This window comes from Wyeomyia smithii, chromosome 1 (assembly GCF_029784165.1).
Source record: "Wyeomyia smithii strain HCP4-BCI-WySm-NY-G18 chromosome 1, ASM2978416v1, whole genome shotgun sequence".
Lineage (NCBI taxonomy): Eukaryota > Metazoa > Arthropoda > Insecta > Diptera > Culicidae > Wyeomyia > Wyeomyia smithii.
The window spans coordinates 85,985,596-86,013,072 of NC_073694.1; the positions used below are offsets into that span (position 1 = coordinate 85,985,596).

At 35.3% G+C, this 27,477-nt stretch overlaps 1 protein-coding gene across 1 annotated transcript in view; it reads left to right on the forward strand.

Moving 5' to 3' along the window:
• Positions 1–10,189, forward strand: part of LOC129725757 (excitatory amino acid transporter 3-like) — a 45,070-nt gene extending 34,881 nt beyond the window's left edge. The window contains exon 3 of the mRNA XM_055681933.1: positions 10,052–10,189. Coding sequence (XP_055537908.1) covers positions 10,052–10,148 — 97 coding nt within the window. The 3' untranslated portion in view covers positions 10,149–10,189. The remainder of the gene's footprint in view (positions 1–10,051) is intronic.
• The last annotated feature ends 17,288 nt before the right edge of the window (positions 10,190–27,477 follow it).

Genomic DNA, 27,477 nt, shown 5'->3' on the forward strand with positions numbered 1-27,477 from the left:
GTTTCTTACAGAAGAAAAGCATGTAGGACTATTCGGAGACAAAATAGAATAGTATCCTGAAGAACAATCATTGAATAAAATTTTGCCATTGGAATTACTTTGAGAATTATTCCATGAACGATGTTTAGCGTTAAAATCGCCGATTATGAAAAATTTCGAACGATTTCTGGTGAGTTTTTGTAAATCACCTTTAAAATAATTTTTGAGCTCGCGTGTGCATTGAAATGGTAAATATGCTGCGGCAATAAATAAAATCCCAAGCTCAGTTTGAACTTCAATTCCCAAAGTTTCAATAACTTTCGTCTCAAGATGGGGAAGAGCACGATGTTTGATTCGGCGATGAATAACAATTGCAACTCCACCGCCGGAACCCTGAATCCTATCATATCTATGAACCACGTAATTGGGATCATATTTTAATTTTATGTTAGGTTTCAAAAATGTTTCAGTAATAATTGCAATATGCATATTATTTACTGTTAAAAAATTAAAAAGCTCATTCTCATTGGCCTTCAATGAGCGAGCATTCCAATTTAATATTTTAATTGTTTTATTTAAAATCATTGCTAAATTTTAAATTAGAAACAATTTTAATAGTAAAATTTGTGCCTATTTGAATGGCTTCAAACATTGATTTTGCCTGCAACATGGCGTTCATAAGATCGAACATTGCCTGTTGCAAAAAAGAAAGTTTACCTGCCGTAATAGGCCCCAGGCAGTTGACATTAGAAAAAATATTTTCGGCATATTTCGTGTGATCAATTCTCAACACTGTTCGAAAGGGCGGAAATCTGGGCTGTTAGGAGGATTGTGGTCGTAGGGAACCATAACCATGTTGTTCGATTCGTACCACTCGATCGCCTTTTTCTCATAGTGACAGCTTGCCAAGTCCGACCTGAACAGCACAGGCGTGTTATGTTGTTCTAGAAATGGTAGCAGCGAATTTTCCAGGCACTCCTGGACGTAGATCTCTTGATTGACGGTTTCATAGTGATGGAAATGCCGCTTTTTAGACAACACGTGCATATGGCCTGCCAAACGAGGTATTTTTTCGGGAACTTAATAAGTTTTTTATCATAAATTAGTCCCAAGTACTTAACCTTGTCAGACCAACTTAAAATAACCCCATTCATCTTGACAACGTGATTATTGTTTGGCTTGAGGAAAGAAGCCCTAGGCTTATGCGGAAAAATTATCATTTGAGTTTTAGAAGCATTGGGAGAGATTTTCCACTTTTGCAAGTAGGAAGAAAAAATATCTAAACTTTTCTGCAATCGACTGCATATGACACGAAGACTTTTTTCAATCATTTCTGCAGGTAAAAAAATTCTGGGAAGAAATTAAATCAAATTGACGTGTGACTTCATTTTCAATTGGACTCACAAAATTCAAATTTGAGTTATGAACACTCTCAAACTGCTGAGCAAGTCTTTGAGCCTTTTGTTCATTGGATACTAGAAAACGTTCACCATCTTTTAAAACTGGAATAGGCTTTGAAGGTTTCTTAAGAATCTTCGACAGCTTCCAAAATGGTTTTGAAAATGGTTTCAATTTTTCAACTTTAGTCTCAAAATTTTGATTCCTCAGAAGAGTAAATCTATGTTTAATCTCTTTCTGTAAATCTTTATAAATAGTTTTAAAAACAGGGTCACGAGAACGTTGATATTGACGTCTGCGGACATTTTTCAAACGAATTAGAAGTTGAAGATTTTCGTCAATTATTGATGAATCAAATTTCACTCGAGCCTTTGGAACAGAATAATTCCTGGCATCAACAATTGCACATTTTAATGCTTCCAAAGCGGAATCAATATTCACTTCGTTTTGCAAATCAAGCTCATTATTGAAATTTCTCTCAATATGAGTTTTGTAACTTTCCCAATTAGCCTTGTTATAATTAAAAACAGAGCTCATAGGGTTTAAAACTGATTCATGGGATAAAGAAAAAGTTATTGGAAGATGGTCAGAATCAAAGTCAGCATGTGTGATCAAATCACTACATACATGACTTTGATCTGTTAGCACCAAATCAATTGTTGAAGGGTTTCTTACAGAAGAAAAGCATGTAGGACTATTCGGAGACAAAATAGAATAGTATCCTGAAGAACAATCATTGAATAAAATTTTGCCATTGGAATTACTTTGAGAATTATTCCATGAACGATGTTTAGCGTTAAAATCGCCGATTATGAAAAATTTCGAACGATTTCTGGTGAGTTTTTGTAAATCACCTTTAAAATAATTTTTGAGCTCGCGTGTGCATTGAAATGGTAAATATGCTGCGGCAATAAATAAAATCCCAAGCTCAGTTTGAACTTCAATTCCCAAAGTTTCAATAACTTTCGTCTCAAGATGGGGAAGAGCACGATGTTTGATTCGGCGATGAATAACAATTGCAACTCCACCGCCGGAACCCTGAATCCTATCATATCTATGAACCACGTAATTGGGATCATATTTTAATTTTATGTTAGGTTTCAAAAATGTTTCAGTAATAATTGCAATATGCATATTATTTACTGTTAAAAAATTAAAAAGCTCATTCTCATTGGCCTTCAATGAGCGAGCATTCCAATTTAATATTTTAATTGTTTTATTTAAAATCATTGCTAAATTTTAAATTAGAAACAATTTTAATAGTAAAATTTGTGCCTATTTGAATGGCTTCAAACATTGATTTTGCCTGCAACATGGCGTTCATAAGATCGAACATTGCCTGTTTCAAAAAAGAAAGTTTACCTGCCGTAATAGGCCCCAGGCAGTTGACATTAGAAAAGATATTTTCGGCAGCAATATTAGCTGGAGTAACAGGTGTACAATTATTTTCTAGCGTGTTTTGCTTACCCATATTAACGGTCATTTTCGAACTACCAACACTAGGCGGTATAATGTTCGAACTACCTGTAACCTGTGCATAAGTTAAACGGGTATGCAAAGGAGTAGGTAAACTATGCGTCACTGGTACGCTTGGAGAATTTTGTTTTGAAGTTGGTTTTAATTGAGAAATTGAATTTTGTTTACCTTGCCTTGCCTTAACAATTGCTAAACGGACTGGGCATTGATAAAAATTTGACATATGGTTGCCGTTACAATTCGCACAGCGAAAATTTTTACTCTCTTTCACAGGACATGTGTCCTTTTTGTGAGAAGAGTCTCCACAATTAAGACATTTTTGGTCCATGTTACAGAATTTGGAACCATGGCCATAACGTTGGCAAGTACGGCATTGGGTGATATGCTTTTCACCTCCGCCATACTTCCTATAAATTTCCCACTTTACACGCACATTATACAAAGCATGTGCTTTTTCAAAAAATTTTAAGTTGTTAACCTCATTGCGGTTAAAATGAATTAAATAATTAACAAGGGAAATTCCAGTTCTCTGACTGTTTTCGCCTCGTGATTTTTGTTTCATTAGAATTACTTGGGTAGGGGCTATGCCAAGTAATTCTGTTAAAGTAAGTTTGATCTCATCAACGGTTTGATCGTTGGTGAGACCTTTGAAGACAACCTTGAACGGCTTGGCGTTCTTGTTGTCATATGTAAAAAATTTGTACATCTTTTCAGTTAAATACTGAACAAGACGATCACGACCCTTTACTGAGTCGGCTAATAAGCGGCATTCACCTCTACGGCCAATTTGATAGGTAACTTTAACGTCAGAAACAAACGTTGAAAGTTCCTTTTTAAATCTATTAAATTCAGAAGAAATAGTTACCACAATAGGTGGAACTTTCTCCTTTTTTAAAGATTTCATATTTTGTATAGTTTCATTATTGGTAACTTCCATTTCACCAGCTTCTTGCTCAGGCAAAATATCAAAAGGATTGTCACTACAGACACTCGAAGTGTCAGAAAGAGATGCCTCTCTTTTCCTCCCCGCAGCGATGCGAGGTTTCTTTTTCCGTCCAGCCATTTCAGGTGATACGAAAAAAGTTGAAACAAATGTTAAATTCAAAAGTAGGTAGTCTTGAGAAAGACTGATGGGAAATAACTTTCAGGTAATCTTTAAAAGACACACTGTGTTTTGTCAAACTTTGAAGCTATAGGCAGTCAAAGACCAGTCCACAAGCAACCGAAAAAACGTCTGATCTGTAGGACAGTTCAAGACGCACTGACGATTTTAGCAACTATTGTATATACAATCAACTTCCAAATGCAACATTTCATGGTTTTTTTCATGCATTTTTAACAGAAATACACCAATTTAAAGTCGACCAATTTTTGCGCGTTCCAGTCTTTACGAGGAGAAAGAGAGAGCATTCTCTCTCAGACAATTCGAGTGTCTGTAGTGAGCAAGAAGCTGGTGAAATGGAAGTTATTAGTAATGAAACTATACAAAATGTAAATTATTTAAAAAAGAAGAAAGTTCCACCTATTGTGGTAACTATTTCTTCTGAATTTAATATTTTCAAAAAGGAACTTTCAACGTTTGTTTCTGACGTTAAAGTTACCTGTCAAATTAGTCGTAGAGGCGAATGCCGCTTATTAGCCGACCCTATAAAGGGTCGTTATCGTCTTATTCAGTATTTAACTGAAAAGATGTATCAATTGTTAACATATGACACTAAGAGCGCCTAGCCGTTCAAGGTCGTATTGAATGGTCTACCAACGATCAAACCATTGATGAAATCAAACTTATTTTAACAGAATTACTTGGCATAGCAATTCTAATGAAACAAAAATCACGAGGCGAAAACAGTCAGAGAACTAGAATTTCCCTTGTTAATTATTTAATTCCGTTTAACCGCAGTGAGGTTAACAACTTAAATTTTTTTGAAAAAGCACATGCTTTATATAACGTGCGAGTAAAATGGGAATTATATCGAAAGTTTGGCGGGGGTGAAAAGCATATCACCCAATGCCGCATTTGTCGACGTTATGGCCATGGTTCAAAATTCTGTAACATGGACCAAAAATGCCTCATTTGTGGAGACTCTTTTCACAAAAAGGACACATGTTCTGTGAAAGAGAATAAAAATTTTCGTTGTGCGAATTGTAACGGCAACCATATGTCAAATTTTTATCAATGCCCAGTCCGTTTAGCAATTGTTAAGGCAAGGCAAGGTAAACAAAATTCAATTTCCCAATCAAAACAAACTTCAAAACAAAATTCTCCAAGCGTACCAGTGACGCCCAGTTTCTCTACTCCTTTGCATACTCGTTTAACATATGCACAGGTGACAGGTAGTTCGAACATTATACCGCCTAATGTTGGTATTTCGAAAATGACCGTTAATATGGGAGGTAGGCAAAACACGGTAGAAAATAAAAGTACATCTATTACCCCAACTAATATTGCCACCGAAAATATTTTTCTAATGTCAACTGTCTGTGGCCTTTCACGGCAGGTAAACTTTCTTTTCTGCAACAGGCAATGTTCAATCTTATGAACGCTATGTTGCAGGCAAAATCAATGTTTGAAGCCATTCAAATAGGTACAAATTTTACAATTAAAATTGTTTCTAATTTAAAATTTAGCAATGATTTTAAATAAAACCATCAAAATTTTAAATTGGAATGCTTGCTCAATGAAGGCCAATGAGAATGATCTTTTTAATTTTTTTAACAGTAAATAATGTGCATATTGCAATTATTACTGAAACATTTTTGAAACCTAACATCAAATTATAATATGATCCCAATTACGTGGTTCAAAGATATGATAGGATTCAGGCTTCCGGCGGTGGAGTTGCAATTATTATTCATCGCCGAATCAAACATCGTGCTCTTCCCCATCTTGAGACGAAAATTATTGAAACTTTGGGAATTGGAGTTCAAACTGAACTTGGGATTTTATTGATTTTATTGCCGCAGCATATTCACCATTCCAATGCACACGCGAGCACAAAAATTATTTCAAAGGTGATTTACAGAAACTCACCAGAAATCGATCAAATATTTTTATAATCGGCGATTTTAACGCTTAACATCGATCATGGAATAATTCTCCAAGTAATTCCAATGGAAAAATCTTATTCAATGATTGTTCTTCAGGATACTATTGTATTTTGTCTCCGAATAGTCCTACATGTTTTTCTTCTGTAAGAAATCCATCAACAATTGATTTGGTGCTAACAGATCAAAGTCATGTATGTAGTGATTTGATCACACATGCTGACTTTGTTTCTGACCATCTTCCAATAACTTTTTCTTTATCACATGAATCAGTTTTAAACCCTATGAGCTCTGTTTTTAATTATAACTAGGCTAATTAGGAAAGATACAAAACTCATATTGAGAGTAATTTTAATAATGAGCTTGATTTGCAAAACGAAGTGAGTATTGATACTGCTTTGGAAGCATTGAAATGTGCAATTATTGATGCCAGAAATTATTCTGTTCCAAAGGCTCAAGTGAAATTTGATACACCAATAATTGACGAAAATCTTCAACTTCTAATTCGTTTGAAAAATGTCCGCAGACGTCAATATCAACGTTCTCGTGACCCTGTTTTTAAAACTATTTATAAAGATTTACAGAAAGAGATTAAAAATTGATTTACTCTTCTGAGAAATCAAAATTTTGAGATTAAAGTTGGAAAATTGGAACCACATTCAAAACCCTTTTGGAAGCTGTCGAAGATTCTTAAGAATCCTTCAAAGCCCATTCCAGTTTTAAAAGATGGCGAACGTTTTCTTGTATCCAATGAACAAAAGGCTCGAAGACTTGCTCAGCAGTTTGAGATGTTCATAATTCAAATTTGAATTTTGTGAGTCCAATTGAAAATGAAGTCACACGTCAATTTGATTTAATTCCTTCACAGAACTTTTTACCTGCAGAAATAATTGAAACTAACTTGAATGAGATTAAATCAATTATTAAAAATTTCATAAATATGAAAGCACCTGGTGACGATGGAATCTTTAATATATAAATCAAACATCTCCCTGAGAGCACAATGGAATTTTTAGCGAAAATTTTCAATTGCTGCTTCAAAATTGCATATTTTCCCAAATCCCAAATAAGAATCCAGCTGAGGTTTCAAGTTATCGACCAATCAGTTTGCTTTCTTCAATAAGTAAACTGTTTGAGAGAATTATTCTTAACAGAATGATGTCACACATCAACGAAAATTCAATTTTTGCAGATGAACAGTTTGGATTTCGCCATGGGCATTCCACTACTCATCAATTGCTCAAAGTTACTAATATGATAGGAGCTAATAAATCTGAAGGTTATTCCACTGGAGCTGCTCTTTTAGACATAGAAAAAGCCTTCGACAGTGTTTGGTCGGGTTTGATGTTTTTCAAATCTGTACCCGACCCGAACTCGAATTTTTTTCCGGTCGAAACCCGAGCCCGAAACTTTTTTTTTTCGTTCAAACCCGAACCCGACCCGAACCCGAAAATTTTATTTCCATGAAACCCGAACCCGAAATTGTGAAACCCGACCCGAACCCGTCGGGTACGGGTCGGGTTCGAGTTTCAGGTTCGAAAACCCGAAACCCGACCATCTCTACTGTACAACATATTCACTTCCGATCTTCCTGATTTCCTCCAGGATGCACAAAGTCATTGTTCTGCAATGACACAAGCATTTCCGTAAAAGGAAAAAGTCTTCGTGTCATATGCAGGCGATTGCAGAAAAGTTTAGATATTTTTTCTTCTTACTTGCAAAAGTGCAAAATCTCTCCCAATGCTTCTTAAACTCAAATGATAACTTTTCCCCATAAGACTAGGGCTTTTTTCCTCAAGCCAAACATTTCTCCGATTGGCCTGAAATTTTCAGCGTTTGTTTGTCTGTTCAAGGTAGGAAGTTTTGCAAAATTTTAATTTTTTTCATTGAGGTTAAGTGAGGAAAACGGCCCTTGAAAATGATAAGTCCAAAAACGTCAAAATACTAAAAAATGCAATAACTCCTGCTAGACTTGATGGATTTTTCTAAAAATTTGTGGTATTATTCTACACTAAGAGTACTTCAAAATGCAATATATGGCAAAGAGGTAACATGACGAAAAAATGCATTTTTCTTTTGAAAATTGTTAATTTTCAGGGTCATCCTACTCTTCTCAACATCGCTGGAAAAAATATCTGAATATAGCGTTTTGTAGAGCTACTAAAGAGCTTTAAAGTCATGTATAAGCCAAGTGTGCCAAATGGGGTAAAACGTCCCTAAAAGGTTTTTTCAAAAAACCGTCAAAATCACTAAAATCACTATATTTCCTGCTAGATTTAATAGATTTTGCTGAAAATTTGGATAATCACTCTACCTTACCAGAATTACCTACTTTACCAGAAAGTAAGCCATTTGGGATAAAACGTTCCTTGAAGAAAAATGCCGTCAAAATCACCAAAACGGCAAGAACTCGGGTTAGACATGTTAGATTTATTGAATAATAATCGTTTGATCGGGTACCCCACTTAACCTCAATGAAAAAAATTTAAATTTTGCAAATCTTCCTACCTTGAATAGACAAACAAACGCTGAAAATTTCAGCCCAATCGGAGAACATCAAAACAACGTCCCTTAGAAAGGTGGTTGCGGTTCTCGCGAACTGGCTCTTAATTGGTTAAGGATGCTCCGAAATACATTATTCCAGCGATTTGTAAAAGGTGGTTCACGTTACTCTTCATAGTTGACAAAATAAGAATAAATTGTGGTGTAATTGTATAAAATAAACAAAAACAAAAAATTTAACATCTTCACGCTTGTTGTGGCGGAATATAGCGACCCTCCCAATCTTCCAGATCAGATCAGCAAAATAAAATCAAATGATATCGTATAATAAAATCAAATAAAACCAAATGAAACTTCTATTCTTTCCATGTTCATACAATACCATATATCGACTTCTATTTTTTGAGGCTACTTATCTTGTAGACTATAAAAGAAGGCGAAATTTGTGAGACCAGTTACAATAAATTTCTCGAATACACTAGGGTCTTTTTTTACGCGGTTGGTTGTACCGCGTTGAAAAAAATCCGCGTATAGAAAAACCGCGTAATTTTAAAAAATCGCGTAAAAAAATCTTTATTCAACAAAAAGATCCGAGTAAAAATAATGGCACGCAAGTAAATATAAGCTTGAAAAATGATATAAAAATGGTAACGAAACACACAAAATGAGTTTATAGTGCTTCTAAAATGAAAATTCATTGAAGAACATGACAAAAACATTTTTTATAACAATTTTGCCACATGTTTAAGCTTTCGTTCCTTAATCGGAAGTTAATCGCAACGACCCTGACTCGTATCGTTATACAATTATTAATGTATTTTTGTTCCTTTCTCCCGAATCAAGAAAAATTATTTGAAAATAACAGCAAATATATTAAAAATATGCATTATTTAGATCATTAAAACAGAATATTTTATTGTCATGAACCATACGATTGATTTTTTACTTTATTGGATTAACCTATACTAAACTTATTTAATCGCGTAAAAATAATCTTCCAAATAGCGTAAAAATAATCCGCGTTATTTCGAAAAACCGCGTAAAAATAATCCGCGTTATTGTAAAAAATCGCGTGAAAGAAGTCGTGTATAAAACAACCGCATAAAAATAACCCGCGTAAAAAAAGACCCCAGTGTAGTTAACATCGTTTTTTTATACCACGCATTTCGCCCGTTCACTGTCACTCTGTTGGAATCCACATTAACAACGATTTTAACAAAATTTCACGATGCATTTCGACATTCCTTTGGACGAGAACTGAAAAAGTCAGTCAACATTGCATTTTGAGTTAGGTTCTGGCACCTCTAACATATGGAAAATTTACTTTTTTCCACGGCTCATATCTCTCTCTCTTTCTCATTCATTTTCCCGTTGTTTTTTTCTCATTCTCTTTCTCTCTCTGTTCCTTCTTCTGTTTTCTTTTTCTCTCTCTTTTCTTTTCTCTCCGAGTATTTCCTAAAAGAAAAGAGGCTTAGTGGTTTCAATGTGTGACAAAATGTGACAAGGGGGAGAGAAATTTAATCAAAATTTACGTGAAGTACTTCATGGATGTCGCCCAATTAAAATAATCGTTTGTTTGCGGCGATATTCTGACCGCAATGAAAAATGTGCATAAAATAAGAAAAAATAACAAAATATAATCTAATTTCAGGAACCGATTCCGCGCCACCGTAAACGTTCTAGGTGATTGTTTTGGAGCTGGCATAGTGCAGCATTATAGTAGAAACGATTTGCTAAGTATCAATTAGAATGGCCTTTTTAAAATAAATAAACGCAAACTGCAATTCACTCAAAACTCTACTTTTATTGACATACAGATGTATTCTATTTTCTAAGCTATTCAAGTAATGAGAGCAATTGCCTTTCTCTCTATCGGAGTAAAAAAAATGCACTCGCAAGGGTGCGATTTACCATCATTTTGTGTTGCTGAAATTAGAATTCTACGAAAATGACAAGTGCACACTAAGAGCAAGCCCACCAGTGGCTAAATTGAAGTTTCTAAAGCTAGTTTGGCAACTCCCACCATAACGCGGCAACCGCACCGGGCGTTGCTATGTTGGTTTGGGAAATAGCAATCCTCACCTCGGGTAGTAGCGAGTTATTAAATTTGGCAACGCGATAGCAACGTGCCGCATCGTTGCTATTTGATGAACAATGTCAAACTGTTGTTTGTTTTGTTGTGCTCGATAGTAAATGTTCGTAACAATATTATGAAAATAATGAGTGTTTCGAACATAATTGGTCGGCCCCGGAAGACGAAGCGCTTTGCCTTGGTTAAACACGTCGTAGGACGCAAGAAACGACGTGAACCAGTGAGCCACTTCATTTTAATTTCGATTGAGCTGAAATTTTGCACAGTGTTTTTTTCGGGCGGGTAAATATTTATAGTATTTTTTAATTCGAGATGACCAATCTAATGTTTGGCACTCTAATCTACACGAAGCATAAAGCTCAAGTCCTCACAAGATAAGTCAACCATGTCATTATTTCAATAAACGTGGAAGGTTTGAGCGAATTGCTCGGGAGTATTACCGACTATTGCTGCTGACTCTTGAAGGCATGCTAGTCTCAATTTTCATCCTACTCTTCTCAACATCGCTGGAAAAAATATCTGAATATAGCGTTTTGTAGAGCAACTAAAGAGCTTTAAAGTCATGTATAAGCCAAGTGTGCCAAATGGGGTAAAACGTCCCTAAAAGGTTTTTTCAAAAAACCGTCAAAATCACTAAAATCACTATATTTCCTGCTAGATTTAATAGATTTTGCTGAAAATTTAATATAATCACTCTACCTTACCAGAATTACCTACTTTACCAGAAAGTAAGCCATTTGGGATAAAACGTTCCTTGAAGAAAAATGCCGTCAAAATCACCAAAACGGCAAGAACTCGGGTTAGACATGTTAGATTTATTGAATAATAATCGTTTGATCGGGTACCCCACTCAATGAAAAAAATTTAAATTTTGCAAAACTTCCTACCTTGAATAGACAAACAAACGCTGAAACTTTCAGCCCAATCGGAGAACATCAAAACAACGTCCCTCAGAAAGGTGGTTGCGGTTCTCGCGAACTGGCTCTTAATTGGTTAAGGATGCTCCGAAATACATTATTCCAGCGATTTGTAAAAGGTGGTTCACGTTACTCTTCATAGTTGACAAAATAAGAATAAATTGTGGTGTAATTGTATAAAATAAACAAAAACAAAAAATTTAACATCTTCACGCTTGTTGTGGCGGAATATAGCGACCCTCCCAATCTTCCAGATCAGATCAGCAAAATAAAATCAAATGATATCGTATAATAAAATCAAATAAAACCAAATGAAACTTTTATTCTTTCCATGTTCATACAATACCATATATCGACTTCTATTTTTTGAGGCTACTTATCTTGTAGACTATAAAGGAGGCGAAATTTGTGAGACCAGTTACAATAAATTTCTCGAATACACTAGGGTCTTTTTTTACGCGGTTGGTTGTACCGCGTTGAAAAAAATCCGCGTATAGAAAAACCGCGTAATTTTAAAAAATCGCGTAAAAAAATCTTTATTCAACAAAAAGATCCGAGTAAAAATAATGGCACGCAAGTAAATCTAAGCTTGAAAAATGATATAAAAATGGTAACGAAACACACAAAATGAGTTTATAGTGCTTCTAAAATGAAAATTCATTGAAGAACATGACAATAAATTTTTTTATAACAATTTTGCCACATGTTTAGGCTTTCGTTCTTTAATCGGAAGTTAATCGCAACGACCCTGACTCGTATCGTTATACAATTATTAATGTATTTTTGTTCCTTTCACCCGAATCAAGGAAAATTATTTGAAAATAACAGCAAATATATTAAAAATATGCATTATTTAGATCATTAAAACAAAATATTTTATTGTCATGAACCATACGATTGATTTTTTACTTTATTGGATTAACCTATACTAAACTTATTTAATCGCGTAAAAATAATCTTCCAAATAGCGTAAAAATAATCCGCGTTATTTCGAAAAACCGCGTAAAAATAATCCGCGTTATTGTAAAAAATCGCGTGAAAGAAGTCGCGTATAAAAAAACCGCATAAAAATAACCCGCGTAAAAAAAGACCCCAGTGTAGTTAACATCGTTTTTTTATACCACGCATTTCGCCCGTTCACTGTCACTCTGTTGGAACCCACATTAACAACGATTTTAACAAAATTTCACGATGCATTTCGACATTCCTTTGGACGAGAACTGAAAAAGTCAGTCAACATTGCATTTTGAGTTAGGTTCTGGCACCTCTAACATATGGAAAATTTACTTTTTTCCACGGCTCATATCTCTCTCTCTTTCTCATTCATTTTCCCGTTGTTTTTTTCTCATTCTCTTTCTCTCTCTGTTCCTTCTTCTGTTTTTTTTTCTCTTTCTCTCTCTTTCCTTTTCTCTCCGAGTATTTCCTAAAAGAAAAGAGGCTTAGTGGTTTCAATGTGTGACAAAATGTGACAAGGGGGAGAGAAATTTAATCAAAATTTACGTGAAGTACTTCATGGATGTCGCCCAATTAAAATAATCGCTTGTTTGCGGCGATATTCTGACCGCAATGAAAAATGTGCATAAAATAAGAAAAAATAACAAAGTATAATCTAATTTCAGGAACCGATTCCGCGCCACCGTAAACGTTCTAGGTGATTGTTTTGGAGCTGGCATAGTGCAGCATTATAGTAGAAACGATTTGCTAAGTATCAATTAGAATGGCCTTTTTAAAATAAATAAACGCAAACTGCAATTCACTCAAAACTCTACTTTTATTGACATACAGATGTATTCTATTTTCTAAGCTATTCAAGTAATAAGAGCAATTGCCTTTCTCTCTATCGGAGTAAAAAAAATGCACTCGCAAGGGTGCGATTTACCATCATTTTGTGTTGCTGAAATTAGAATTCTACGAAAATGACAAGTGCACACTAAGAGCAAGCCCACCAGTGGCTAAATTGAAGTTTCTAAAGCTAGTTTGGCAACTCCCACCATAACGCGGCAACCGCACCGGGCGTTGCTATGTTGGTTTGGGAAATAGCAATCCTCACCTCGGGTAGTAGCGAGTTATTAAATTTGGCAACGCGATAGCAACGTGCCGCATCGTTGCTATTTGATGAACAATGTCAAACTGTTGTTTGTTTTGTTGTGCTCGATAGTAAATGTTCGTAACAATATTATGAAAATAATGAGTGTTTCGAACATAATTGGTCGGCCCCGGAAGACGAAGCGCTTTGCCTTGGTTAAACACGTCGTAGGACGCAAGAAACGACGTGAACCAGTGAGCCACTTCATTTTAATTTCGATTGAGCTGAAATTTTGCACAGTGTTTTTTTCGGGCGGGTAAATATTTATAGTATTTTTTAATTCGAGATGACCAATCTAATGTTTGGCACTCTAATCTACACGAAGCATAAAGCTCAAGTCCTCACAAGATAAGTCAACCATGTCATTATTTCAATAAACGTGGAAGGTTTGAGCGAATGGCTCGGGAGTATTACCGACTATTGCTGCTGACTCTTGAAGGCATGCTAGTCTCAATTTTCCCGTTGCTTCCGGTTGTTGAATAAAAAAACATTTTTCGCATCTACAGCTGTTTTAATCTTCGAAAACAACGTAAGACGAATTCGAAAGTGGCGTCGGAATTGGTCATCGGTATAGACCGGTGTTTACGAAAAAACCTAAATTAATCCACCTAGCGGTCAGACCCAGCCTTTCTCATTCAAACTTATTATTTGTAAAAATAGATTTACATGAACGCTTCAATCAAATAAATGTGTATTCACTTTTTGGGTTCTAAAATAATTATGTTGTAATAGAAGTATAAAATATGAAATTTGACGTATTTGACGGTTGCTTAGTTCGATTATAATCAAATGAAATGGGGACGTATAGGGCAGCCAAACTTTGAAACCACGTGTTAAATCATAATTCATCAGTTAACCCTTAACTAGCCCGTTCATCTGATAATACTATTGATCAAATCGGTTGTGTATTTTCTGAGATAATGAAGTTTCGTGATTTTCACAATTCGGTACATTACAGACGAAGTTACAGTTCGATTACAGTAAAATTCAATAGGGTGTTATGAGTCAGCTAGACCTTTCTTTTGACACTAATTTCGTGAAAATCGGTTCAGCCATCTCTGAGAAAAGTGAGTGAGTTTATGTATTCTTCGGTATATATTTCTTCTCATAGCTAGATTTCACGTTTTTAAACATAACAGGCAAAGTAATAGTCCGATTACAAAAAAATCAATAGGCTCTTATGGGGTAACTAGACTTTTCATATGGCACCAATTTTGTGGAAATAGGTCCAGCCATCTCTGAGAAACATGAGTGAAATTAAACAGTCTTCAGAAGACGTTTCTTTTCATAACTTTTGAACCACATGTTCAATCTATATAAAATTCAAAAGTTAAGGGTTTTTAAGATAGCCCGTCCTTGTGATACCAATTTTTTTGAAATCGGTTGTGTGGTTTCTGAGATATTGATGTTTCGTGATTTTTACATTTTTAAACATAACCTCTAAAATAAAAATCCAATTACAATGAAATTTAATAGGGTCTTATGGGGCAACTAGAACTTTCATTTGCATATAATTTCATTAAAATCAGTCCAGCCATCACTGAGAAAAGTGAGTGAAAATAAAAATCTGCACATACACACAGACACATACATACAGAAAATGCTCAGCTCGTCGAACTGAGTCGAGTGATATATGCCATTCGGCCCTTTGGAGCACTTTCATATCTTCGGTTTTGCAAGTGATTGCTATACCTTTCTAGGAGAAAGGCAAAACATTGTTAAAATGCTGAATGGCAACTTCCTCAGCATAGCAGTCAATATTTTACCGTTTTCCAGGCTGAGAACCACCCCCAATCTTTCCAAAAATCCTTTTCATACTCGTGTATAAAAACATTTGTTCCGCGAAATCATTTTCTTCGTCACTAGAATCAACCAAATACTCGATAACAATTTCCGCATTTTTTTGGCTGCAAGTTTGCAAATATTAATAGCAAATTGTAGGAATCGAGACAGCACAAAGTACAAAATACAATTAATGACAGTTCGCCAATTTTAAATATAATAGCCCGAAAAAAAATTTACGATGTATTTTGCGGTGAGAACAGTAAACGGACAATGTTTTTTATTGTAACCAGAAAAAACATGGTATTTCTACTGTAAGCTTGCGAACGATTTTTGTCATTACCATGATTTAACAATGTTTTTCGTTGTTGCATCTACCACCGACAATATTTTACCATGGAAAACATTGTCAGTGACTTCTAAATGTATCGGGAAAATGCCTGAAAAAATGCTGTTAAGATACATAACAACACCCCTTTTTCATGGCAAAAATAACAAAAACAATGTTTTTTATTATTCTGGACAATGATATTTGATGTAAAATTGATGTATTTATAATGAAAAACGTAGTTAAATTATGGTATAATTATGTAAAGTTACAGCAACTTTTAAGGTTTTTTAGATGTTATTTTTTTCGGGAGTTTTTGAAGGCAACGTTGCGGAACGTGCCACGGTCTAACGCAATTACTCTAATTAAACATACAAGGATAGAAAAATCCATGCACGCACAAACGAAGAAACCTGCAGCAGAATTGTGTTATCGATAATTTGGGAAAACGGAAACAAAGTTAAAAACAGAGTTGCTTGAAATAAAGAGGACATTTTATGAAGCAGAAAGAACGCAGATCATTCCGGAAACAATTGACGGACAGATAAATTGGTTAGGCGTCGTACACAAATTACGTAACGTAAGTACGTGGGAAATACAACACACACAAACATTTTGCCAACGCTAGCTAGTGACGGTCTTTAGGAATTGGCAACTGCTGGCGGTAGAAAGAAATAGATGAATTGGTAATCCCCAATAGCAACGACCGGTGCGAACATCGGTTGCTATCCAAAATAGCAACGGCCAGCGTTGTTAAAATAGCAACTCAAATGGCAACTCACCGGTGCGCTTGCTCTAAGGAACATATTGTTTGATTGTTTTTTTTTTTTTTTTCAAAATAAAACGCACCGAAATTGTCGCCATACAAATTGAGAATATCCAATCAAAGTGTAATAAGTACCGTCGTGCAGGACTTCTTTCGACATTTTTTTTCAAGTTTTTCTACTTTAAGTAGTTTAAGTTCTATTATAATAAACAGTACTCAATGATTTAGACACATCTATATGTCTTAGTTTTGCCTTTTCTGTGATGTAGTATGATTACACGTAATGATATGATAATCATATGATATGTATGATCATATGACGGTGAAATCACATCTATAAAACATATGTAACACACAGAGTAGTTTTTCTAAGCGGTGTACCGGCGCAGTTTCGTTCCCACTCGAACAATGCGGCATTGATTTTGTGAAAAACTTTTTGACAGTTCCTTATGGGATTTTCTTTGGGGCTCGATAAAGCCGAAGAAGAAAATTCATTTCGTTCATTATCTGTATTTGCACGGGGTACTGTGGGGCAATATGTATCAAAAATACGCCAGTGTTACATATGACTTATGTATGTAGTGAAACCACATACATAGGGCATACGTAAGGCGTCGTACACAAATTACGTAACGCTAAAAACCCATATTTCAGACCTCCTCCCCCCCTTTTTAACGATAAGTAACGTTCGATATGACTCCCCCCCCTAAAATTACGTAACGCTGGACAACCTGTACCCCCCCCCCCCAAATTTGCAATTTTGAGCAAACATGACAGTTACGTAACGATCTCAACAACCACCCTCCCCCCTATGTAACAATAAGTAACGCAGACTTAAGCCCCCCTCCCCCCCCCCTTCATGCGTTACGTAATTTGTGTACGACGCCTAACACCCAGGAAGAAATCTTCCAAAGAAGTTTGTTCGGATCATAATGGATCCGATACGGTGGACTGTATTTTCTATAGATCGCTGAGCCAAGGATGGATGAAGGGCATTTCGAATTTGTTTTTCGTATCGATCGGCACACAATGTAAAAACAAATCGGTGTAATGTTTATTCTCGAAACAACACAATTTATTCGGAACTTTTATTTTTTATCTCGGAACACGTAATTTTAGGTTTAGATTGTACTTATCCTTGCAACGGTCAAAGTAAAAAAAGAGAGATTGACTAGATAATTCTTTGGTTTTTATAGAAACGTTTAACAAAGGATTCACATATATTCACGCATCTCATCTAATATTAATTGCGATGTTTTCTCTATGGGTCGTCAATAGATTTCGCTGCGTTGAACATTGATCGGTACTTAGCTTCGGCACGAACAAAGTTGGTACAAAATAACTACTCAAATGGTACCATTGTCCGAATAAAATCACTGTTTGAGTAGTTCAAGAAGGCAGTGTAACTGCGCAGCCCTGCATTTGTCTCGTTCCCACTCGAAAATGCTGCATTGATTTTGTGAAGAAATTTTTGGGGGGAGAGGGTTTCGATTTCTTTCTTTTCTTTTTCTCGGCTTTATCGAGCCCCAAAGAAAATCCCATAAGGAATTGTCAAAAAGTTATTTACAAAATCAATGCAGCATTTTTCGAGTAGGAACGAGACAAATGCAGGGCTGCACAGGTATACTGTCTTTAAAAACAACTCAAACAGTCAAATCTAGAAAATCTATAACGAGCGTCTTAGCAGAGTGATTGAGATCAATCAAAGAAATAGTTATCGGTTTCCGTTATACTCTACTCAATTTTTTGGAAATAAATATTGAAATTCAGTCCGCAAATATATATTTCGACTGTGACGTACAGTCTTCTTCAGTGCTTATGTGGACTGGTACCAGTCCACATAAGCACTGAAGAAGACTGTACGTCACAGTCGAAATATATATTTGCGGACTGAATTTCAATATTTATTTCCAAAAAATTGAGTAGAGTATAACGGAAACCGATAACTATTTCTTTGATTGAACTCAAACAGTGATTTTATTCAGAGTGTGGTACCATTCGAGTAGTTCATTTTGTACCAATTTTTTTGGAAAATTTCTTCTTGAAATATGTCATTTGTATGTGGTAAAACTATGTCAAAGAAAATGAACTTTGCTTATCTGCCTTGCTGCTGTAGTAAATATTTTATGTATTTGGTCAATACTTTTTCATACAAAAAATCCAACGAGAAGCAAAATGATAAAGCGCAAGCTCATCACTCTGCTTCTTGCCTAAAAAATGGATATTTCCGGTGACGGCGTTGAGGAAATAAAAGAACAAACAACCGAACAGTAAACCTCTGAATTACACACAAAATGTTGTAAATTTATATCATATACTTTTCAAATTACGCGATTGATTATGCCAGATATGATCTGCATGGAGTGTCCAGTTAATAGCGCTGAGAAACAAACTTATTAGTGCTGAATGGATTAAGCGTGATAACTAAACATGTTTACAATTTTTTTACAACAATAAAAAATATTTTATTTTGGTAATAGTTTTTTCACTTTTCGGACCCCTGAAATGCAGTTGAATTCTGACATTAGAGTGCTTTTTAGTTGGGTCGCAACCCAACTAGCGAACACCCAACTAACGAACCTCCAACTAACGAACATCCAACGAGCGAATCATAACTGTATTTGCATCATTCATTTTCCGATCCAGTTCTACGATCCCTTTTTTGCTTAAGATAAAATAAATGACTTTTTTTTCTCGTTAAAAACGCACAATGTTCGTTAATTCTGTTTTACCGTGCATGTTCGTTTATGAATGACAGCGCAATTTCATTAATGTTTAGTGTCTCTCAATCCAATCAATACAAAAATTGTGACAAAACGTAAATAAGAATGCTTGACTATTGCAACATGTGGAGAAGATTTGGATTGCGAAATGATTGAAGAAGAGGAAATAAATATTGATGGTCTTTCAAAAATCAGCAATGATGCTGCAGTTACTGTCTCGGCTTTTTATGTCGTCGATATGCGAATCCATCAACAGCATCCTTGGACTAAGAAGTAAACGCCTTTTCTAGTTATCTTCTTTAATCTTCTTTTCCTTTTAGTTTCAGTTTTTCTTTCAGTAAAATCGTTCGTATTAAGAAAAAATGCATTACTAACAAATTTCTCGATTTTTAATTAATTATTACTAAAGAAGGGGGAAGGGGGGGGGGGGTAATGTGATGTAATTAAGGGGGGGGTCAAGAAAGTTGTGACAGCTTGTGACAAAGGGGAGGGGGGAGTAATTTTTTCCAAATTTTGCGTGACATCATTAATGGATCGTCCCTTTTGGAATTTTCATTGAGGCTCGATAAAGCCGGAAAAAAGAATATTCATTTTATTCATCATTTGTCGAGCAGTTGGACAGGACAGGGTACTGTGGGGCAACATGTATAAAAAAAATCGCCAGTGTTACGTATGTGGTATGTGGTGGAACGGTGATTGTATCTGACCTATTCAAATCATAAATCTTCCTGGGATAGTTGCATTTAGTGCCGGATTTAAGGAGGAGGGTGGGCGCATTTTTGGGTCCCCCACAAATCGAGAAAAAGTTTTTTTTCTCTGTCAAAAATGAGATTCATTCAAAAGTTCGATTTACAGCAAGAAGATTTGAATAGACAATTTCAATCTGAAACTTTCCTTCAGTGTTATTTTTTCGCGTGCGCCAACATTACAACTACATTCATAAGAGTTCACCTTGGATTCTCTTGAAATGACACACATTAACACACCATTTGAATCGAACCAGCGTTGTCCGAATCAGGGATACCAGATGTGCTTTGCAAAACGCAGATTTTCAGATGTCGTTTATTGACCTGCAAATGTGTGTAATTTTTTCCTGGTTTCCGTAGATAACACGGTGCAACAAAAATTTACTTTTTTCTGCCTTGGTTTCAATATATGATTTTTTGTGTATTTTGAGACAAAACCAAATTTCCCCGAGTTTGAACTTATTTCAAATTAAGGGGTAACAATGGCGCCATTTTGAATTTTTTAAAAATCGGAAATTTTCGTTGTTTTTTCGACGCCATTTTGTTTTAAGACTTAATATCAAAATTCTAAGAGTTTGTCCACATATTAGCTTCTTCTTACCCATCTTTAAGAAAAAACCTAAATTAATCCACCTAGCGGTTAGACCAAGCCTTTCTCCTTCGTACTTATTATTTGTTAAAATAGGTTTACACGACACACTTCATTTCAGAAAAAAATACCCCTTGATAATATTTGCTGCATTCATTTATCACTCTAAAATAACAGATCATTGGTAGCAGTGAAACCATACCGAACATTTAAAACATAATCTTCAAACATATATGAACATACATTCACACAAGCGAATAACATGAAATAAATATGTTTCGAATATATGACGCGAATTTTTTTTTTTGATAGTGGTATAATCGAAACGTCACTGTACTCATATATAGGTTGGACTCGATTATATGTAGGCTTGATATATCATTCGTTAAAATATAATTTTTGATTCGATTGTTTATAGTAAGATTTTTTTCTACATCAAATATGACTTGCTTTTCACAATTTTTGAACCACGTGTACAATGATAATAATTCGTCAGTTAACCCTTAGCTCGCCCGTTCATCTGAAATCAGTATTGTTCAAATCGGTTGTATAGTTTCTTAGATAATGAAGTTTCGTGATTTTCACATTTTGATTCATTACAGACGAAGTTAAAGTCCGATTACAGTAAAATTTAATAGGGTGTTATGAGGAAGTTAGACCTTTCAATTGACACTAATTTTGTGAAAATCGGTTCAACATTCTCTGAGAAAAGGGCGTGAGTTTGAGTAGTCTTCGGAAAATTTTACACACACCCATACACACACACACACACACACACACACACACACATATACACACACACACACACATACAGAAAATGCTCAGCTCGTCAAACTAAGTCGATTGATATACGAGATTCGACCCTTTGGAGCACTTTTATACCTTTGGTTTTTCCAGTGATTGCTATACCTTTCTAGGAGAAAGGCAAAACATTGTTAAAATGCTGAATGGCAACTTCCTCAGCATAGCAGTCAATATTTTACCGTTTTCCAGGCTGAGAACCACCCCCAATCTTTCCAAAAATCCTTTTCATACTCGCGTATAAAAACATTTGTTCCGCGAAATCATTTTCTTCGTCACTAGAATCAACCAAATACTCGATAACAATTTCCGCATTTTTTTGGCTGCAAGTTTGCAAATATTAATAGCAAATTGTAGGAATCGAGACAGCACAAGTACAAAATACAATTAATGACAGTTCGCCAATTTTAAATATAATAGCCCGAAAAAAAATTTACGATGTATTTTGCGGTGAGAACAGTTAACGGGCAATGTTTTTTATTGTAACCAGAAAAAACATGGTATTTCTACTGTAAGCTTGCGATCGATTTTTGTCATTACCATGTTTTAACAATGTTTTTCGTTGTTGCATCTACCACCGACAATATTTTACCATGGAAAACATTGTCAGTGACTTCTAAATGTATCGGGAAAATGCCTGAAAAAATACTGTTAAGATACATAACAACACCCCTTTTTCATGGTAAAAATAACAAAAACAATGTTTTTTATTATTCTGGACAATGATATTTGATGTAAAATTGATGTATTTATAATGAAAAACGTAGTTAAATTATGGTACAATTATGTAAAGTTACAGCAACTTTTAAGGTTTTTTAGATGTTATTTTTTTCGGGAGTTTTTGAAGGCAACGTTGCGGAACGTGCCACGGTCTAACGCAATTACTCTAATTAAACATACAAGGATAGAAAAATCCATGCACGCACAAACGAAGAAACCTGCAGCAGAATTGTGTTATCGATAATTTGGGAAAACGGAAACAAAGTTAATAACAGAGTTGCTTGAAATAAAGAGAACATTTTATGGAGCAGAAAGAACGCAGATCATTCCGGAAACAATTGACTGACAGAATAATTGGTTAGGCGTCGTACACAAATTACGTAACGTAATTACGTGGGAAATACAACACACACAAACTTTTTGCCAACGCTAGCTAGTGACGGTCTTTAGGAATTGGCAACTGCTGGCGGTAGAAAGAAATAGATGAATTGGTAATCCCCAATAGCAACGACCGGTGCGAACATCGGTTGCTATCCAAAATAGCAACGGCCAGCGTTGTTAAAATAGCAACTCAAATGGCAACTCACCGGTGCGCTTGCTCTAAGGAACATATTGTTTGATTGTTATTTTTTTTTTTTTTTTTAAAATAAAACGCACCGAAATTGTCGCCATACAAATTGAGAATATCCAATCAAAGTGTAATAAGTACCGTCGTGCAGGACTTCTTTCGACATTTTTTTAAGTTTTTCTACTTTAAGTAATTTAAGTTCTATTATAATAAACAGTACTCAATGATTTAGACACATCTATATGTCTTAGTTTTGCCTTTTCTGTGATGTAGTATGATTACACGTAATGATATGATAATCATATGATATGTATGATCATATGACGGTGAAATCACATCTATAAAACATATGTAACACACAGAAAGAAATCTTCTAAAAAAGTTGGCACAAAATAAACTACACGAATGGTACCATCCTCTGAATAAAATCACTGTTTGAGTAGTTTTTCTAAGCGGTGTACCGGCGCAGTTTCGTTCCCACTCGAACAATGCGGCATTGATTTTGTGAAAAACTTTTTGACAGCTCCTTATTGGATTTTCTTTGGGGCTCGATAAAGCCGAAAAAAGAAATTTCATTTCGTTCATTATCTGTATTTGCACGGGGTACTGTGGGGCAACATGTATCAAAAATACGCCAGTGTTACATATGACTTATGTATGTAGTGAAACCACATACATAAGGCATACGTAAGGCGTCGTACACAAATTACGTAACGCTAAAAACCTAGATTTTAGACCTCCTCCCCCCCTTTGTAACGATAAGTAACGTTCGATATGACTCCCCTTCCCTAAAATTACGTAACGCTGGACAACCTGTACCCCCCCCCCAAATTTGCAATTTTGAGCAAACATGACAGTTACGTAACGATCTCAACTATCCCCCCCTCCCCCTATGTAACAATAAGTAACGCAGACTTAAGCCCCCCCCCCCCTTCATGCGTTACGTAATTTGTGTACGACGCCTAACACCCAGGAAGAAATCTTCCAAAAAAGTTTGTTCGGATCATAATGGATCCGATACGGTGGACTGTATTTTCTATAGATCGCTGAGCCAAGGATGGATGAAGGGCATTTCGAATTTGTTTTTCGTATCGATCGGCACACAATGTAAAAACAAATCGGTGTAATGTTTATTCTCGAAACAACACAATTTATTCGGAACTTTTATTTTTTATCTCGGAACACGTAATTTTAGGTTTAGATTGTACTTATCCTTGCAACGGTCAAAGTAAAAAAAGAGAGATTGACTAGATAATTCTTTGGTTTTTATAGAAACGTTTAACAAAGGATTCACATATATTCACGCATCTCGTCTAATATTAATTGCGATGTTTTCTCTATGGGTCGTCAATAGATTTCGCTGCGTTGAACATTGATCGGTACTTAGCTTCGGCACGAACAAAGTTGGTACAAAATAACTACTCAAATGGTACCATTGTCCGAATAAAATCACTGTTTGAGTAGTTCAAGAAGGCAGTGTAACTGCGCAGCCCTGCATTTGTCTCGTTCCCACTCGAAAATGCTGCATTGATTTTGTGAAGAAATTTTTGGGGGGAGAGGGTTTCGATTTCTTTCTTTTCTTTTTCTCGGCTTTATCGAGCCCCAAAGAAAATCCCATAAGGAATTGTCAAAAAGTTATTTACAAAATCAATGCAGCATTTTTCGAGTAGGAACGAGACAAATGCAGGGCTGCACAGGTATACTGTCTTTAAAAACAACTCAAACAGTGATTTTATTCAGAGTGTGGTACCATTCGAGTAGTTCATTTTGTACCAATTTTTTTGGAAAATTTCTTCTTGAAATATGTCATTTGTATGTGGTAAAACTATGTCAAAGAAAATGAACTTTGCTTATCTGCCTTGCTGCTGTAGTAAATATTTTATGTATTTGGTCAATACTTTTTCATACAAAAAATCCAACGAGAAGCAAAATTATAAAGCGCAAGCTCATCACTCTGCTTCTCGCCTAAAAAATGGATATTTCCGGTGACGGCGTTGAGGAAGTAAAAGAACAAACAACCGAACAGTAAACCTCTGAATTACACACAAAATGTTGTAAATTTATATCATATACTTTTCAAATTACGCGATTGATTATGCCAGATATGATCTGCATGGAGTGTCCAGTTAATAGCGCTGAGAAACAAACTTATTAGTGCTGAATGGATTAAGCGTGATAACTAAACATGTTTACAATTTTTTTACAACAATAAAAAATATTTTATTTTGGTAATAGTTTTTTCACTTTTCGGACCCCTGAAATGCAGTTGAATTCTGACATTAGAGTGCTTTTTAGTTGGGTCGCAACCCAACTAGCGAACACCCAACTAACGAACCTCCAACTAACGAACCTCCAACTAACGAACATCCAACGAGCGAATCATAACTGTATTTGCATCATTCATTTTCCGATCCAGTTCTACGATCCCTTTTTTGCTTAAGATAAAATAAATGACTTTTTTTTCTCGTTAAAAACGCACAATGTTCGTTAATTCTGTTTTACCGTGCATGTTCGTTTATGAATGACAGCGCAATTTCATTAATGTTTAGTGTCTCTCAATCCAATCAATACAAAAATTGTGACAAAACGTAAATAAGAATGCTTGACTATTGCAACATGTGGAGAAGATTTGGATTGCGAAATGATTGAAGAAGAGGAAATAAATATTGATGGTCTTTCAAAAATCAGCAATGATGCTGCAGTTACTGTCTCGGCTTTTTATGTCGTCGATATGCGAATCCATCAACAGCATCCTTGGACTAAGAAGTAAACGCCTTTTCTAGTTATCTTCTTTAATCTTCTTTTCCTTTTAGTTTCAGTTTTTCTTTCAGTAAAATCGTTCGTATTAAGAAAAAATGCATTACTAACAAATTTCTCGATTTTTAATTAATTATTACTAAAGAAGGGGGAAGGGGGGGGGGGTAATGTGATGTAATTAAGGGGGGGGTCAAGAAAGTTGTGACAGCTTGTGACAAAGGGGAGGGGGGAGTAATTTTTTCCAAATTTTGCGTGACATCATTAATGGATCGTCCCTTATGGAATTTTCATTGAGGCTCGATAAAGCCGGAAAAAAGAATATTCATTTTATTCATCATTTGTCGAGCAGTTGGACAGGACAGGGTACTGTGGGGCAACATGTATAAAAAAAATCGCCAGTGTTACGTATGTGGTATGTGGTGGAACGGTGATTGTATCTGACCTATTCAAATCATAAATCTTCCTGGGATAGTTGCATTTAGTGCCGGATTTAAGGAGGAGGGTGGGCGCATTTTTGGGTCCCCCACAAATCGAGAAAAAGTTTTTTTTCTCTGTCAAAAATGAGATTCATTCAAAAGTTCGATTTACAGCAAGAAGATTTGAATAGACAATTTCAATCTGAAACTTTCCTTCAGTGTTATTTTTTCGCGTGCGCCAACATTACAACTACATTCATAAGAGTTCACCTTGGATTCTCTTGAAATGACACACATTAACACACCATTTGAATCGAACCAGCGTTGTCCGAATCAGGGATACCAGATGTGCTTTGCAAAATTGACCTGCAAATGTGTGTAATTTTTTCCTGGTTTCCGTAGATAACACGGTGCAACAAAAATTTACTTTTTTCTGCCTTGGTTTCAATATATGATTTTTTGTGTATTTTGAGACAAAACCAAATTTCCCCGAGTTTGAACTTATTTCAAATTAAGGGGTAACAATGGCGCCATTTTGAATTTTTTAAAAATCGGAAATTTTCGTTGTTTTTTCGACGCCATTTTGTTTTAAGACTTAATATCAAAATTCTAAGAGTTTGTCCACATATTAGCTTCTTCTTACCCATCTTTAAGAAAAAACCTAAATTAATCCACCTAGCGGTTAGACCAAGCCTTTCTCCTTCGTACTTATTATTTGTTAAAATAGGTTTACACGACACACTTCATTTCAGAAAAAAATACCCCTTGATAATATTTGCTGCATTCATTTATCACTCTAAAATAACAGATCATTGGTAGCAGTGAAACCATACCGAACATTTAAAACATAATCTTCAAACATATATGAACATACATTCACACAAGCGAATAACATGAAATAAATATGTTTCGAATATATGACGCGAATTTTTTTTTTGATAGTGGTATAATCGAAACGTCACTGTACTCATATATAGGTTGGACTCGATTATATGTAGGCTTGATATATCATTCGTTAAAATATAATTTTTGATTCGATTGTTTATAGTAAGATTTTTTTCTACATCAAATATGACTTGCTTTTCACAATTTTTGAACCACGTGTACAATGATAATAATTCGTCAGTTAACCCTTAACTCGCCCGTTCATCTGAAATCAGTATTGTTCAAATCGGTTGTATAGTTTCTTAGATAATGAAGTTTCGTGATTTTCACATTTTGATTCATTACAGACGAAGTTAAAGTCCGATTACAGTAAAATTTAATAGGGTGTTATGAGGAAGTTAGACCTTTCAATTGACACTAATTTTGTGAAAATCGGTTCAACATTCTCTGAGAAAAGGGCGTGAGTTTGAGTAGTCTTCGGAAAATTTTACACACACCCATACACACACACACACACACACACACACACACACACACACATATACACACACACACACACACATACAGAAAATGCTCAGCTCGTCAAACTAAGTCGATTGATATACGAGATTCGACCCTTTGGAGCACTTTTATACCTTTGGTTTTTCCAGTGATTGCTATACCTTTCTAGGAGAAAGGCAAAACATTGTTAAAATGCTGAATGGCAACTTCCTCAGCATAGCAGTCAATATTTTACCGTTTTCCAGGCTGAGAACCACCCCCAATCTTTCCAAAAATCCTTTTCATACTCGCGTATAAAAACATTTGTTCCGCGAAATCATTTTCTTCGTCACTAGAATCAACCAAATACTCGATAACAATTTCCGCATTTTTTTGGCTGCAAGTTTGCAAATATTAATAG